The sequence below is a fragment of the Diospyros lotus genome, chromosome 3 (genome assembly GCF_014633365.1).
Source record: "Diospyros lotus cultivar Yz01 chromosome 3, ASM1463336v1, whole genome shotgun sequence".
NCBI lineage: Eukaryota > Viridiplantae > Streptophyta > Magnoliopsida > Ericales > Ebenaceae > Diospyros > Diospyros lotus.
This window is the reverse complement of record NC_068340.1, coordinates 38,319,327-38,335,799: the sequence shown is the minus strand read 5'-3', so window position 1 is coordinate 38,335,799 and position 16,473 is coordinate 38,319,327. Positions and strand designations below refer to the sequence as shown.

The window sequence follows — 16,473 nt, the reverse complement described above, 5'->3', positions numbered from 1 at the left end:
TGAAGATAAAAATATTTTATTTAATAAAAATTAATTACGTATTTACTTAAAAATATATAAGTTTACAATCGTATTTGATTTACTTAAAAGCCAAATCAGGAGAGAAGGCCAATCTTCTTTTAAGATTAAGTAGACAAGGTCCAAACACCTAAATTATAAAAAAAAATAATAAACCATTTATTTAAAATCACGGAGTAAATCTCAATTAGACTAATTATTCTTTACAAATTTGTAAAAACCAGATGAGGATGTTATTTTATTATTATTGTTAATTATTTTATCAGATTTTCCTTCTTAGATATGGTTACGAATCTTCTTATCTACAAATTATTTTTTGTTTATTTTAGTTTGTTTTTAAATTCGTGCTGGATTAGGAGATGGCGCTCGCTGGTTCCAGGATTAGTAGCCGGTGCCTAAAATTCCGGCGACGATCGGTGAAAAATTAGCGGAGTCTCCAAATCCCGATGGCCGTGAGGAAGTGGACACGCAGGTTCAGCGGGCCCCAGATGAAAGGGGCTGTCCAAAGAGTAAACATCACAAGGTGCTGAGTCAGCATTTGATTCATCTCGAACAGTGTGTGGCCTGTCACGTGAGGCCCAGGATGCTCGCTCGGCCCACTCTCTTTAAAAATCGTCCGTCTGATTTGAAAACCCACTTTTACCGCCTTCCCGCTTTGACCAATCATCTCACCCAGCCAATGCCACGCCATCTTCGCTGTAATATTTTTTTTAAAGAAAAGTCATTTTTAAATTGGGATATGTTATTACTTATTATAAATAAAAATTAAGTGATTTAATCAAATTTTGTTAATTAATGATGACATGTCAGTTTAAAATTCTCACAAGTGGAGATGACGTGGTTCGTAACCTTGAATCCGCTCTTATTTATAAGTACAAATATTAATTTTACACAAATTTTATGAAATATTTTTTATTATTTAATAAATATATAATATATTAATACTAAATATCAGGTAAAATATTAAAAATTTAGGTCCAAATACTAATTTTATTTTATAAACTTTACCAATTTTTTGGGAAAAAAATTTCTTACCAGGTGCCTTTATATGTCTCTAGGTTTTGCTTTATTTCTTTTTCGAAATCTTATTATCGAGACAATTCGTCCTACAGTACACTAGAACACTTGCAATGCACGTTACCATACAGACAACCTTTGGAATTGAATTGAATTAATGTAATTAATTGTGTTGTCTTACATCTTTTGAATTGATAGAGCTAATATATTGCGTACGTCAAATAAATATTATCGAATAACATAATATTTATTTTATGAGGACAAAATTAAAGGGGGCGTCCCCTTCCCGCACATATATATGTATCAGTTTAAATGCTTAGGAATAGAGATTTAAATGAAATTTTAATTAATTAATTTATATTTGTAATTTAATAAAATAAAAATATAGCATGCTTGAGTTAATAATCTGTTTGGCTTTATTTATTAACTTATTTGTTAGGTAAAGGAGTTTGACTTTTATTTTGCCAAATTGGTATAAAGCCGGGCAGCTTCCATTTTGATTGACATTTTTGGTTTAGCACGGTTAAGTGAAAAATTTTTGAGCAATCGAATCATCGTCCCCCCCCCCTCCTGGGGCAGCAGCACTTAAACAAATAAAATACAATATTATATACGGCTACACCTACACCAGTGAGTTTGCTTTTGTTTTTGGTCTATTCATCATCTGTACATCTACTTTAAATTCTTAATTACTACCCTCTTCTCATTTCCCATCCAACTATTTTGTCCTGTTGCCCAAGCAAAATGAGAGGGGGGTGGCGTATGAAGGGTGTGGGACTCATAAAAGTTGTCCACAACATAACAGAGCCATCCCATCCAAATATGCCTCTTTTTTTTAACTAAAATCTGTGGCCAAACAAGGATCTTGATAATTTCATCGAAAGTTTTGGTTGAATGGCCTTTCTAAACATGCACCCACAAATACACAATTTGTCTGATCATGGGAAAAGAACAAGAAAAATTCATGTTAAATGGGGGCTCAAATACTAATAAGTTTCTGCTTGTTGGTTGAAAAATAGAAAATTTAAGGGCAGGCATAAATAGGGGTGAAAGTATTATTATTTAGTTAAAGCTTCACTCTTTTTGTTTTCTTTTTTAATGAGATTAACCAGAACTTAACTGATCGAACCAACTAATCTTCATTAATTTGGTTTCATTTTTTATTAAATTAAGTTCAACTCATTTTGATATATGAAAAATCAATTTTTAGTTTGGTCTTGTTTGGTTTGGTTCGAACACTGATATTTCAGTTTGTAACTTAGTAAATTGAGTTTACCTGTAGAACATAGGGCATGCACATGAGCGAAACCTCAATGAAAATGAACCTTAAACCACTGCCCACTGGACCAACCACAAGTTGTTGCGAAATATGAGATTCCAAAGTGGGACAAAAAAAAAGCCGCGTTCAAGTTGTTGGGCGGTGGCTGTCTTGGTGTCCGGCCCGTCTCATTGAGCCAAGTGAATGAATGATAAACCCATAAGACAACTCATCAAAAACATCGAGTTCGACAAATCATTTCACTCTCTCTCTCTCTCTCTCTCTATATATATATATATATTGTACTTTGGGTAACTGTGTCACGTTAATGAAATATATCATGTGATTTTTCTATTTGGTGGTTTCCTAAAACTGAATTAGCACAAGTCAATGAGGCATCAAGTTCTAGGCCCAGCTCAGCTCAGGCTCAGGCTCTTTTCTTCAAATTGGTTCCTCAATCATGAATTAGTTGTCGATCATGATCAAGTTCCAGCCCCCGGATGGCTTTGACTAGAGGTTAATGGCCTGTTCAATAATAGTAATGGATGCCTTAATTCTTTCTTTTAATTTATTTTATTTAATTATACTTGCATATTTAATGCATTCTGATGCTAACTTTTTTTTTTTAATCTTTTAGTGATCCTTTCATCATAAAAAAAATGAGTGCTAATGAGATTCTTGTTAGTGTACACAATTTTTTTTTTTTTTTTCTAAATGGGTGTACACAAATTAAATCATAGCCCACTCTATAATGCTAATGATTAATTTAATTACTATAACTAATTGTCATGACACATGCAAAATATTTAGCTAAGATATATTGAGATGATGGGCACCAAAAATGTTGAAAAACTTAAGTGCATGTGATTAGGGAAAAGAAAAGCCGCTAATCCCCATTGGAATGATTACACAAATAAAAAATGAAGACCATATGCAAGCAAGAGAAACAACGAATTAATCCCTATGTTTCTGCAATTAATCCCCAAAATTAAACATCAAGTGCGAGAGAGAGATCCGTTCTAAAAAGAAGGGCCAACACCCATAATTACAATATATGCAAGTCGTCTGAAACTGCTCTTAATAAGTCAAATTACCACCTTGGTTTTGGTGATAGACTCGGAAAACAAAAGGGTTCTTCTTAGCTCGCCCTTTCATGGCGCCACGCCATCCCCCCCAGCCATCAAAATAATTACGATAACTCACATCTGGGACAACGACATTTGATTGTATTACGTATCCATCTTTTAATTTTTTTTTCAACTTTTTGATATTTATTATAAATTTCAAAGAGTATACAGTGTGTGTGTTTTATTTAAATAATAAATTACAGTTACATACTTCTGAAGCACGACTACACCCACGAGGAGAGAAATTGTATTGTCACAAAGCGTCTCTTTGAAGCAAGAGATGTTGGTCTCTTTAGACATAAATGGGTCCTTTCTTCCTGAATAAAAAAGGAAAACTATTTAAAGGTGTAAACAAAATTAGACACAACGCTGCTGCTATTAATTAATTCGGTATACATAAATTTAACACAAAGTAATCATGAAATGAATTTAGTTTTGTTGATTTTTGGCATTGAGATGGAGATGCGTGCATTGGCTGCGTGCGTCACGATTGGCAAAGAAGCCATAAAGCGTATTATGATGATCTCTACGCTAACCGGATGGCGGGGAGGAGCCTCTGTCCTGAAAGTGGAAGACAGTGGAGGTAACCGGCTCAGCCTTTGGGACCCCACTCCCATATTCCCTATCCGATTAACCGGTAACCGGCTCCCGCCGTTTCCGCCATTCCCCACGGGCACGGCGAGGTCACGTGCCCCCCCCCTCTTTTATCTCCTGAATATCTTAAATCAATTATATGTATATTGCTAATAGTTACAATACAATATATATATGCCCTTCCTCCTCCGTTCTTGGCCACGATCCTTTCCCTAAGATTTAGTCTATTTTGATGATTAAGTTTGAGATTGGTAGTGGTAATCTTTTATATATTACAAATATTGAACATGTCCTGTATGTACACAAGACATGGGTCAGCGATAATTGGTATTGGTAATCTTTTATATTACAAATATTGAACATGTCATGTATGGACACAAGACATGGGTCAGCATCCAAGTCCACATGTGACTATTATTTTTGGTTCTTTTGGTGGGGGAGTGGGCCATCATTAATAGGGTTTGGCATTCCTAGGCACCATTCTTCTTGTTTAGTCTTTTTGAACTTTGAACTAGTTGTTATTGTAATGTCACTCTCTACACCCATTTGCCTGACAAAAAATTACGGAAATTTCAAGTTCACAAATGGACTTACAAATTTCACTCCTCTTATAATTAAATTTAATTAATAGTATATCATTTATTTTATAATATTATATTATTTTTTTTATGAGATCGCGTGAAAATTCGATAAAAATCTATGAACTCAACATTTTGAAAAAAATTAATATAATATATAATTGCTCGACTGACATAAGTACTGATAATAAAAGTAGTCCCAACGGACAAATACTTTGGGTTGGAGGGATGCTTCACGAACACGTTATTTGGACGACCCCACTCATCTGGGCCCTCTTGGACTCATGCTCGCATATCTAATTAGCTAATAAAATCCACCCATTACTCCAAATCCATTTTTCATGTGCCTCCAAATCCTTCTTACTTAATTAATAATTAATTAACATCCCTACAAGCTCTAATGTACTGTCCTACTCTGGGATCTTTGTGTCTTATCACAGAAACTAACCTCCGTTCAGGTGTAGAAAATTTGTGAAATTGAAGTGAGAGAGATCAGTTACTTAGGTTTGTTTGTCACTTGTGGGTCTAGTTTTTGATGAGTCCAATTCTATATTACTTTTTCTCTTATTATTCATAAAGATTCTCTTTGTATGGCATCGCCATTACGTTTATGTATGATAAAATACATTTGAATAGGTCCATAACAATTCCATGGGTCATGAATGCTAATAGATGGCCCAGCATGGAAGCCCAAAACATTTTTCCAAGTGCAGCAAAAGACTCCAGCCCAAAAAAAAAAACCATGTTTCCTCAGTATGAAAGCTTTTGCGATTGGGCTTAGTGTTGTGTTCTTGTCCTCTTATGGATGGATGACATATATATATATATTCTGGGAAGTAGGAATACATTTGAAAATCATTTTAAATTTAATGAGAAAATTCATTTTACAAGAAGCCATTGTATCACCAAACAAACAGCGGACAATATAATTGATTTAAGATATTCAGAGATCTGCGAATGCAAAACAATTGGGAAGTGGTTGGGTGGCTTATGGTAATGGTAGTAATAGGAGGCGTCCTTTGTTCTTGGTTTTTCTTCTGTGTTTCTGTTTCTTTATTTATTTATTTATTTTTTTCGTCATTGGACCACCTCCCACAGTTTCCAAGTTGTCGCCGGGTGATTAATTGACACTACTAGTTTCCGCCGCCCACAACGTCACCCACAATCCGCCATGGGATATCGGAATGTGTGGCTGAGGATTAATGCTAAATCGCTTTCAAGAAAGGTTAATTGTTATGCCCAACAGATAAGTCCAAGTATGGTGGCTGGATGGGTTCGAAGATTACACAGCCGGGTTAGGCTGCGGACGAATGCGGCTAAGCGCCATGCGGCAGCCGGCAGCCAGGTGGAAGGCATGGCTGGAGCCATGTGGGCAGCAAGCGCACTCACCAGGCGTGCGATTCGAGTGACCCTTCTCGCCACACCGAGAAACCCTGCCATGCGGCGATGCAGGCCGGCGGCCACGCAAGCACCCATGCGACAACCATACGGCACGTTGAATCAGTCAAGTCGACCTCCAAAATGTCGGTCGAAAACTGGTTGTTTCTTGTTATCTGTCACTCTCCTTCCACTTTATAAATAGGAGAGTCTTCCTTCTAATAAAAATGTTCGCTATACTACTTAAATTCTACTTTTAATAAAAGTATGAAAGAGTCCACAAGGGACCTCACCCATGCCTTAATCAACTTTTTTTTTTTTCTTGTTGGTTATTCGATTATCAAGACTCAATTGAAAATTAAGAATCTCTTAATTATCAGACTCTTATCATTAAAGACAATATTTGTTATTGTTAGAGATTACCCATCGCTAATCATCTTGAGCGTTACTCGCACATTCTCTCGTCATCAAGACGTCAAAGTATTCTCTCATCACCTAAAAGATCACTTGTCTATCACATTAAAACGGTCTCCCACAATTAAAAAACAAATCTATTGTTTAATCAAGCAAATTACATTAAAATTCAAAAATTTAACAGTAACTCATGGCATGCTACTAGTATTTTTGCATGTCACCAAATTTTATTTAAATATCTCAAAGACTTTTAGCAGTAGGGGGAATTTAATGTAGGTTTTGTAAAATAGAAGTGGTAGGTAAAATTTGTTCCAAAAATTTATGGAGAGCCCCGGACATTTTAAAAGTTACACTACCCATCGCTACTTTTGGGAAGTTCTATTATATTCCCTTGTATTGTTGGCCATGAGTGAGCTTAAATCGAACATCATGATGTAAACAAAATATATGTGATAATTGCCCAAAAAGCCTTAATTAATGATAGCTTAATGATCTATTATACTTTCAAAAATTCTTAAATATCCCAACATTATATAATTAATGGGTATAATGATTTATTTTTTTATGAAGATAAGCGATTCTTAATTATAAAAAAAGTTAGGCAAAGGAAGTGAAAGAAAATGCCAAAAATTTTTAACAATGATAAAAGAAGATAAAAATGAATAACTTGAGAACTCATATTACTAAGGAAAAAAAAAACTTCAAAACTCTAATTGTGGAGAACAAATCCCCATTGACTTAGAAACTATACTATTCTAAATTCAAAAAGAATATGACCATGAGTTGAAGCTCTTTCTACTAAACCAGTAAGATTAGTCTTCCAAAAATAGAATGTGTATTATATATTATCACAAATGGAATGACAAAAGGGAGCTTGTAGGGTGGCCAATTGAAAATACTCAAAAAGTGTGATTCTTTGGACATTTAGTTTCCATTTGTATTTGTTTACTTGAATCTTTTGTAAGCACGGTCTCTGTTCACTCACCTGCTCTCTTTTAAATCACTTGCTTTTTAGCCCGGAAGCATAAGCCCCAATACTTTGGGTTATCTTCAGCAATAATGTATATGACATTTAACATTGGATTAATATATTTGAATGTATAACCATGCGTGTGTGTGTGTGCATATATATATGTATATGAAGTTGCAGCTTTGGTAGTAGCTAAGAGCTTGAAACTAAGAAGCTACATAATCATGAGTTCCAAGGTTGAAGACGACCCAGAAAATGGAGGAAGAGGTTCTGAAAATGGTTCTGATCGACAGCTGTATGAAGGCATGGTTCAACACCAAGATGCCATGGACCGGGTTCTGAGTTTCACTAAGATTTATCAGCCACATGTAAACAAAGCTAAGGTAGGATCTATATGTCTATATATTTGCACTTTGTCAATTAGTACTTTTAATTTCCTTCCTTCTTAATAAAATAAAATTTTCAGTAACACGGCACTGTAATTTAGTCCGAGTTAAGTGAGATGGATCATGGAGTGAATGTTTTAATGTCTTGTAGCAATGATAGCTAGTTTTGCAACTAAGAACAGTATACATAATTTTTGTTTGAGTCTCACATTAGGTAGGCACATGGCTTAGTTAATTTGCATATATAGTAAAAAAGGGAGTGACCTCTACTAATTGAAGTCATAAGCTGAAGTGAAAGTTTTGATGGCTTCTCACAGTAGGTGTTATCAGGGCACATGGCTTGATTTGTTTATGTAGTTTTATTATGAAAAGGGTCTTTGTGAAGGAATGGGAGTAACCCACCTAATTTTAAGTCACAAATGTTCTCTAACAACATAAATTCTTTATATATACATAGTTCCTTCAGACCCCAAAAGGGGTTAATTAGACAGAAGGTTTAAGGTAAGGGCGATTCATATGACGGGGGTGGCTGGCACCTATAAGCATTTCGATACTTAAGTAACTAACATCGTTCAAGTTAATATAATTTCTGTAAAGTTAAAAAAGAATATACCTTGACTAATGGTCAGCTAGCTTACATAAGAGAAAAGGGAAGAGTCCCTTGCGTGTCATCGATTGTTACAGGTGAGTTGGGAGCTAAGGATCTCGGAGCAATTGAGGTTTGTTCTGAGGATGATCGGATGGGGGATGCTGCTGAATTGACATGGATGGGATGGGCCATGGGGATTGGGCCCAATACTGAACAACAAGCTTATTTGTTGGGCCAACCCAATGAAATTAGTACGGTTCATACCCTTAATTCACCCCTTAACTAGTAAATTCATGTTAAGAGAGAAAAAACAATCTCACATCAAATGTGAGTCCATGTACTGACTCATGCATACGAGATCATTTTTTTTTTTTTCACAAGACCTCTTTTTAGAATAACACTACAAGTATAATATCTCACAAGGAGAATGTAACCGAAACTTTAACTTGGTGAACATAATTTTATCATTTTGGGGATATCACTAATTGACATAGAATAAAATGAACCTTCCCACAGAAATATAACGGGATGCAGACATTGGTGCTGGCATACCAATCTCTTGGAGTTGTGTATGGAGACCTTGGGACTTCTCCTCTAAATGTCATCTCTTCCATCAACCTCTCAAACCCTAACGAAGAAGATCTTTTGGGGATTCTCAGCCTCATCGTCTGGACTCTAACTCTTCTGGTTTTGATCAAATACGTCTTCATCGTTCTCTATGCCAATGATCATGGGGAAGGCGGCACCTTCGCTCTTTACTCGTATCTTTGCAGACATATCAAGTTCAAGAGCAAATTCACCATTAGAAGCACACGGCTGGAGTCTGATGAGAGCATGAGATATTACAGTACCAGAAATAGTGCTTTCAAGTCCAAGGCTAAGAGGTTTCTCGAGGGAAGCTCCACAGCTCAGTCCATTCTTACTTTTGTGGTGCTTCTTGGGACCTGCATGGTCATCGGCGACGGAGCTCTAACTCCGGCAACTTGTGGTAACCAACTGTATTATTCTAAAGTATTTCTTAATGTCTCGAATTTAGTATCTATGTTTTTTATTTTTTATTTCGTCTACCATTGATCACAACATCATCTACAAATAGCACATGCATGCCATATGGCTTAAATAACGTTACAGTAATATTGTATTAGTAATTGTAAGTCATAGACATGAAATTATGTCTGTATTGATGTAATTATTTGATCGTTACAGTTCTCTCAGCCCTTCAAGGGATCCAATCACGCTCCTCAAAATTCACACAAGGTAGGGGCTAAAGTTTATAATAATTTGAGGAATATAATATATTGTACAGAAACTGATTACTATCAGTATTGATTGGAATTCGATGAATTGAATGTTGTTGGTGGCGAAAGCAGAAAATGTAGTTTTACTGTCGGTGATCCTTCTGGTGGCTCTGTTTGCTTTCCAGAGATGTGGAACCAGTAAAGTTAGCTTCTCCTTCAGTCCCGTTATGGTAATGTGGTTTGTTTCCAATGTTGGAATTGGAATCTACAACATTATAGTACACCGGCCATCGATTCTTAGGGGATTATCACCTCACTACATTTATAATTTCTTTCTGAGAAATGGCAAGAGCGCTTGGGATCTCCTTGGTGCTGTGTTCTTGAGCATTACAGGTATGTACCCATTTAATTTATTTGTTTCTAACACCAGATAATAATATATATATAACGCTTTGATTGTGAATTTTGATGTACTAATTAATTAATACCATTAATTATATATATACCATACGTATACCAATGATGTTCGAAACAGCATTCACAATTAATTTGATGCCAATTATGTAAACTATACACATGCATGGTGTACAGGTGCTGAAGCTATGTTTGCCGATTTAGGCCACTTTGACAAAAGAGCGATTCAGGTGAGTGAAGGCTGGACAAGGGGGGTTGAAGTTATACTATATATATCAAAGCGATGCACATTAATTCTAACATAACAATCCATTAATTAATGGGGCGCAGCTGGCTTTCACTTCCTTTGTTTATCCGGCATTAGTGCTCACCTACGCCGGCGAAGCAGCTTATTTAGTGAAAAACCCTACAAGGATCAGAGAAGCCTATTATAGCTCCATTCCCGATCGGTTATACTGGCCAATGTTCGTCGTAGCAACCCTCTCCGCCGTCGTTGCCAGTCAGTCAATGATCTCGGCGAGCTTCTCCATTATCAAACAGTCTCTAGCTCTTGGTTGCTTCCCTCGAGTTACCATGCTCCATACTTCTTCCAAGCACGAAGGTCAAGTCTACTCTCCAGAAATCAACTTCATTCTCATGATCCTCTGCGTAACGCTAGTCGTTGGGTTCAAAGGCGGCATTGAACTCTCAAATGCTTATGGTACGTAAGCTCTTTCTTCAATCAACTTAATGGTTTGCAGTGTTTTTTGTGTGATTAAGTCAGTCTAGACATGAATTTACATACCCCGATTTGACTCGTGGACACTCTTGATAGAGCTCATGGATTGTGATTTATTCTTCCGCCATTGACGCAGGTGTGGTGGTGATATGGGTGATGATGATAACAACCTGTTTGACGGCGTTGGTGATGCTGGTAATCTGGGACTCCAACTTTCTCCTCATCTGCCTCTTCTTCGTTCCATGCATTCTTCTCGAAGCCGTGTATATGACCTCTCTTCTCAACAAAATCCCGCAAGGAGGCTGGGTTCCATTCGCCATCTCAGCTTTCTTCCTCGTCATCATGCTTTCATGGACCTACGGAAGAACCAAGAAGAGCATCTACGAAGGCGAGAGGAAGATCAGCTTGCCGGAACTCAGCCAAATGGTATCGGATCCTCGCCTGTTTCGAACTCCCGGAATCTGCTTCTTCTGCACTGACCTCGTCAACGGCATCCCGCCCATCATCCGGCGGTACATCGAGCACACCGGCTCGGTCCGCGAGATCTTGGTGATCATCACGGTGAGAACGCTGCCGGTCAAAACCGTGCTGCCGGAGGAGCGGCTGGTGATGGGGAGACTGGGAATAGAAGGAGTTTACCGGTGCCTGGTTCAGTACGGGTACAAGGATCCAGTCACCATGGAGGGGGATGGTTTTGAGGGTTCGGTGGTGGAGAAGCTGCAGGAAACGGCGGAAACGGCCGGCGAGAAGTTGAAGTTGGAGGCGGCGGCGGAGAAGGGGGCTGTGTTCGTGACAGGGCGAACTATTCTGACATCGAAGAAGGAGAAAGGATGGATTGAACGGTTCGTGATTGACTGCTTGTACAGGTTTCTGCAGAAGAATAGCAGAGCGGCGACTTCGTCGATGCAAGTTCCGGTGGAGAGTACTTTGCAAGTGGGAATGCTTTACGAGATCTGAATCATCATTTTATTTAGTTTTATTAGCCAGTTGTAAGATAAATTTGGCAAATATGTATTCGCTATTCAGTATGAACTAAAAGGGTGTCTCTTTTAAAAATAAGAAAAAAAGAAATAAAATGCTTTTCTAAGTTGAGCCCAATCTTGTATTCTGGCCTGAAGGTTTGACCCATATACCTAATAAATAAAGAAGGCCCGCACACAAGCCACAACCGCTGCCAAGGCCCAAAATTTTCCAGGTTTCTTCATTCTAAAAAGCATCCTTCCTTGTAGCGGAAAAGGGGCGTCTAAGAGCACAAGGACACTTGATTGGAAAAGGGATTATTTTTATACACAAATATATTGTTATTTTGTAAAGAGTAAGTATAGCAACAGTAACAGGCAAGGTAGGGTTTTGCTCGCCCGTTACCCCCCCCCAACAGAAGAATTACTACTTTAAGAGAGCATCTCTGCTTGCTACAGCTACATTGCTTCTCCTTCTGGAAAGCTTCATGGTTTGATGTGAGAAATGAGAACCGATTTGAGAGTCCCCCCCTTTTAGGAGGCGGGTGGGCCAGCTTCACTTATATTTGGGTTTGGGTCTGTTTGCATAGGGCTTAAACACAGATAAATAAGAACCAGAGGGGAATGGGAATTCACACACAAAATGAGGAATTAGTTTCATTATTCTGCATGGAATTTATATCAAAAACACCATGCCCCTGTACTGAAAAATTAATACACCAAGTTTAATCCATACACGGATTAGCTAAGCAACCTATGTGTGTGTTGGCACCAGTAATCGAGGAAAAACAACTAATGTAATTTCAACAAAGCACCAACCTTTGATCCCGGAAAGAACTATTTCACTTTGAAACAGAAGAGTCTCCCATCTCCGGTGGTGTCAGTGTTGGTGTTGAACGTTCTGATTGTTCAGAGGATGGCCGGTTTCCATGCCGGATATCCTCCACCCTTCTTACTATATCTGTCATTTTAGGCCTCTGCTCCGGCATCCTGGATGCACAAGCCAGCCCTATCTGCAACATTTCCACCATCTCTTCCTCTATGTTTGGGAGCTTCAATAGCTCCACATCGAACACTTCGGCAGTCCACTCTTCCCTCACCACAGAATGGACCCATCTCACCAAGTGCACAACCTCCTCGCCACCCGAGGCTCGGGTTGGAGACTTACCGGTGAGAAGTTCGAGGAGCAAGACTCCATAGCTGTAAACATCGGATGCCTGGGATACTTTCATTGGGTCTGTTACTTCTGGCGCCCGGTACCCTGCAGTCTGCTTGAGTGGTGGAGTCATCGGGCTCATCAGCGTGGCCAAGCCGAGATCAGAAACACAACCGCATTGTTGGGAGTTGAGGAAAATGTTCGAAGATTTTATGTTCCCGTGGATGAGCTTTCCACCATTTTGTGAGTGGATATGAGCAATTCCTCTCGCTGCACCAATTGCGATTCGCAGTCGTGTTTCCCAGTCAAGGGGAGTCTGGTGTTCGCCACTTTTAGCTGCAAAATTAGGATCCATTAGAAATCACCAACATTTTCTCCAAAAGCAGGAACCTTTCACGGGAGGCTTAGTAGCAACAAAAATGATAATAACTTAAAATGTACTAAAACTAAACCAGTAAATGTCCTGATGCAATAAGTGAGGGGGTCACAGTGTAAAGCAACAACATATATATATATATATATACACACACATATATACTGGTGAGTAAATATGCTCACTAACCGTGTAACAATGCAGATACACTTCCCAAGCTATAGTAGTCATAAACTACGAGCTTTTCGTCCTTGGAATAGTAATATGCTCGCAGTGCAGCAACATTTTCGTGCCTAATACTTCCAACAATTTCCATCTGCTGCTCGAATTCTCGCCTTGCCACGCCCACTTCCTTCAACCTCTTCACCACGACTGTTGTTGAATCCTCCAACGCTGCCCTATAGGTTGTCCCGAATGTCCCCTTGCCAAGCACCTCTGCAGAAGCCCTTAACAGATCTTCCAGGTCAAATGCAAAATTGCAACCCTCAAAGAATGAGAGCCTGCCATTACCCTCTTGGCTCCCAGATACCGATTTCTTCTTAGACTCTTCTTTATTTTTCTTCTGTGTCTTGGCAGGGACCCCATTTTTATCTTCAGCACCCGAGTTGCAAACAATCAGAAGAACGGCAACCGCCAAAAACCCCAGAGCACAGCCACCAATTATGATTCCCAGAATCGCAGGTTCACTAAGTTTCTTGGACTTCTTTGATGGTTGAGCAGTGGTCGGAGGAACTGGAGGAAGCGGAGGGGCTGAATTTTCTGTGGAAAGATTGTTACCTGAGAAGGCCGAACTTGCAAATCTTTGAAGAGAACGAGGTATGTTGCCAGTAAGATTATTGTTGGATAAATCCAACACTTGCAAGCTAGGGACATTCAGGGCAGGTATTTCACCGGAAAATGAATTGTTAGCGAGATTCAGAGCCTCAAGGTGAGTTAAATTTGCAAGTGAAGAAGGGATGCTACCATTAAAACCATTGTTCGACAGATTGATCACTGAGAGATCCTTCCAAACTGAGAAATTCAAAGGCAAAGGGCCACTAAAGGCATTGAATTGAAGATACAGTGAGTTTAGGTTTTCAAGTTGGGAGAAATCAGAAGGAAAAGGAGCTGATATTTGATTTGATCTTAGACTCAATAATTGAAGTGCTGATAACCGGCCAAGAGTCTTCGAAGGGATTGGACCACGAAATCCATACCCAGGCAATCGAACAGTAATAACTCTTGATTTATCGTGATTGCAAGTCACTCCAGTCCAGTTACCGCAGGGTGAGGAACTCTCATCCCAATTGAGACGGCGAGAGTGAGGAATTTTCTGTATGAAATCAAGCAAGGCTTCTTTATCTTCTACCGGCTCTGTGCCCACTTGCAGGAAAACAAGTTCTAGGAAGAAAATTGCCGAGAAAATGAGGTTGATGCAACCCATCTGCTCACCAACTCACTGATCAAAGAATATGCAAAAGAAAGAACCAAATTAAAGTGAATGGGAAATTCTTTTAGAGAATGTAAACTGGTAGATACAAATCTCATTCAGATATCCGTTTCTCTGGAATTTGCATTAACAATATAGAAATTAGAAGGCTTTTAATTCAACAGTTTTGGTCCATAGTAAACGAGTACATTAATTCATTTCAGGAAAAAATTGGGAAAATAAAGACTTCCTTTACTGACCTCTTTGCCTCTTCAATCCTCCCCTGTTTGGCCAGTGAGAAAACTCCAGGAAAAGAAAAGAAAAAATAACACCAATCCTTTTTCTTTTCCACGTCTAGAAAGTAGAAATATGTACGTATATGACCCGAATGGACAAAAAATAATTAAAATGAAAAGACTGATCGAACCCAATTTTCCAATCAAACTTCCACAGACATCATTGTCGGCTCCCAAAACTTCAAGCTAATTTCACAGGGATTTAATTTTAAAACAAAAAAGTCTCTTACTTTTGTCTGTTGGTGGATGAAAAGATGCCAGATAGAGACGGGAAACGAGAGTTTTTGGACCCGGGTTGGCGTTCCACCCGCAGAAACAGAACCAAACCAATCAACAACAGCAGAAATCTTCTTTGGGGTAAGAAAGGAGCGGAGCAAGAAGCACTCACCTTCGTCTCCAGATCGCTCCCAATACAAATTCACCAGTAGTCGTCAGTTCAGCATCCAAAGCACTGACCACCAATTTGCTCGCTCGCTCGCTCTGCGAATTCAAACCAAGAAGATGCGCAAACAACAATAGAAACCTTCTGAGTTGGGAAGAAAGAAACACAGAGATGGGGAGAGAGCGAGAGAGAGAGGAGAGATGACCGACTGTGACCTGCTTTTGCTTGCCGGAGCAGAAAACGATTTCCCAACAATAATTTAATAATTAATAAAATAATTATTGGAAATAGAACGTAGGAAGGAGGCGAGGAGTTGTAAAATGAGGGTTGCATGTGCAGACAAAAGTGTCAATTCCGACGGCCCCAAATTGCTTGTGGGCCCGCCCGGGGACACCATTTCCGTCATTTTGGCAGAATTTTTATAATAAAAATAAATTTTATACTTTAAAATAATAATAGTAATGTTATTTATATGAAGATAAATCTTTAGTAGATTTGATATTTTTTATTAAAAAATAAAAATGTATAATATAAACATAAATAATTATATTTTAATAAAAAAATTAACTAGACTGGAGATCTAAGTCTAGATAAATAGTATTATTTATTTAAAAAATATCTCTCAAAATAATTAATATTTTAAATGATTAATAAACAAATTTAGTTACAAATGTGCTTAAATTTTATGTCAAATAAATTTAATTTATAACAAAAGAGATCAATTTAATTATCATTAATTAATAATCACCAATTGACTTAATTATTACCCACCAGAGAGAGAGAAGGACAAGTGGCGAATGTTGTCAATTTTGACAGCATCACAGAACTAATCTTTCCTAAACCTATGAACGTGAGAGATCCTAAAAATGTGCAAACGCACCCCCCCATTGACTTCGTTGAGCAAAGAAGAACGTTGACTTCATAAAATAAAAAGGATTTTTAGTTAATTAATTAGTAATTTAGTCAGCTTGTTATTAGTTGGCTTAAGCGTATGTACTATTTTTTATGTTAGATGCTAATTTATTGTATTTTTTTTAATTATTACTAATGTGTGTTGACCACATTACTAATTTCACTAAAAATTAATTAATCTAATTACGAGTTAACACAATTTCACTCATACATTGAGAAAAAATAAAACTATTTCAATAAATATTTAAAACATACAAATTAAATAGTGAATTGTATTACAAGGTACAAT

The 16,473-nt window shown here is 37.9% G+C and overlaps 2 protein-coding genes across 4 annotated transcripts; one reads left to right on the top strand and one right to left on the bottom strand.

Annotated features, from left to right (window-relative positions):
• Window positions 1-7,500: 7,500 nt before the first annotated feature.
• LOC127797649 (potassium transporter 26-like) lies at window positions 7,501-11,796 on the top strand. Its single transcript, XM_052330731.1, has 7 exons — window positions 7,501-7,736; window positions 8,845-9,316; window positions 9,535-9,585; window positions 9,699-9,959; window positions 10,158-10,210; window positions 10,311-10,680; window positions 10,835-11,796. Exons 1-7 carry the CDS (start codon window positions 7,578-7,580, stop codon window positions 11,653-11,655), a joined length of 2,187 nt encoding a protein of 728 aa, XP_052186691.1. The 5' UTR covers window positions 7,501-7,577; the 3' UTR covers window positions 11,656-11,796.
• On the bottom strand, window positions 11,503-15,527 carry LOC127797650 (probable inactive receptor kinase At4g23740). 3 transcript variants are annotated; one of them, XM_052330734.1, is made up of 3 exons: window positions 13,376-15,527; window positions 12,477-13,149; window positions 11,503-11,651 (listed from the first exon to the last, which is right to left on the bottom strand). In XM_052330734.1, exons 1-2 carry the CDS (start codon window positions 14,607-14,609, stop codon window positions 12,500-12,502), a joined length of 1,884 nt encoding a protein of 627 aa, XP_052186694.1. In that variant the 5' UTR covers window positions 14,610-15,527; the 3' UTR covers window positions 11,503-11,651; window positions 12,477-12,499. The 3 variants fall into 3 exon arrangements, with proteins under 3 accessions (XP_052186694.1, XP_052186693.1, XP_052186692.1); XM_052330733.1 differs by lacking the exon at window positions 11,503-11,651 and having other exon boundaries at window positions 12,289-13,149; window positions 13,376-14,624; window positions 14,855-15,526; XM_052330732.1 differs by lacking the exon at window positions 11,503-11,651 and having other exon boundaries at window positions 12,289-13,149; window positions 13,376-14,624; window positions 15,279-15,526.
• Between the last annotated feature and the right edge of the window lie 946 nt (window positions 15,528-16,473).

Excerpts from the sequence above, each read along its gene's own strand:
- LOC127797649 (XM_052330731.1), top strand. The coding sequence starts at position 7,578 with ATGAGTTCCAAGGTTGAAGACGACCCAGAAAATGGAGGAAGAGGTTCT. Across the intron at positions 9,586-9,698 it reads CTCCTCAAAATTCACACAAG|AAAATGTAGTTTTACTGTCG; the intron begins GTAGGGGCTAAA and ends TGGCGAAAGCAG. Across the intron at positions 10,681-10,834 it reads TGAACTCTCAAATGCTTATG|GTGTGGTGGTGATATGGGTG; the intron begins GTACGTAAGCTC and ends CCATTGACGCAG.
- LOC127797650 (XM_052330734.1), bottom strand. The coding sequence starts at position 14,609 with ATGGGTTGCATCAACCTCATTTTCTCGGCAATTTTCTTCCTAGAACTT. Across the intron at positions 13,150-13,375 it reads TGTATCTGCATTGTTACACG|CTAAAAGTGGCGAACACCAG; the intron begins GTTAGTGAGCAT and ends CTAATTTTGCAG.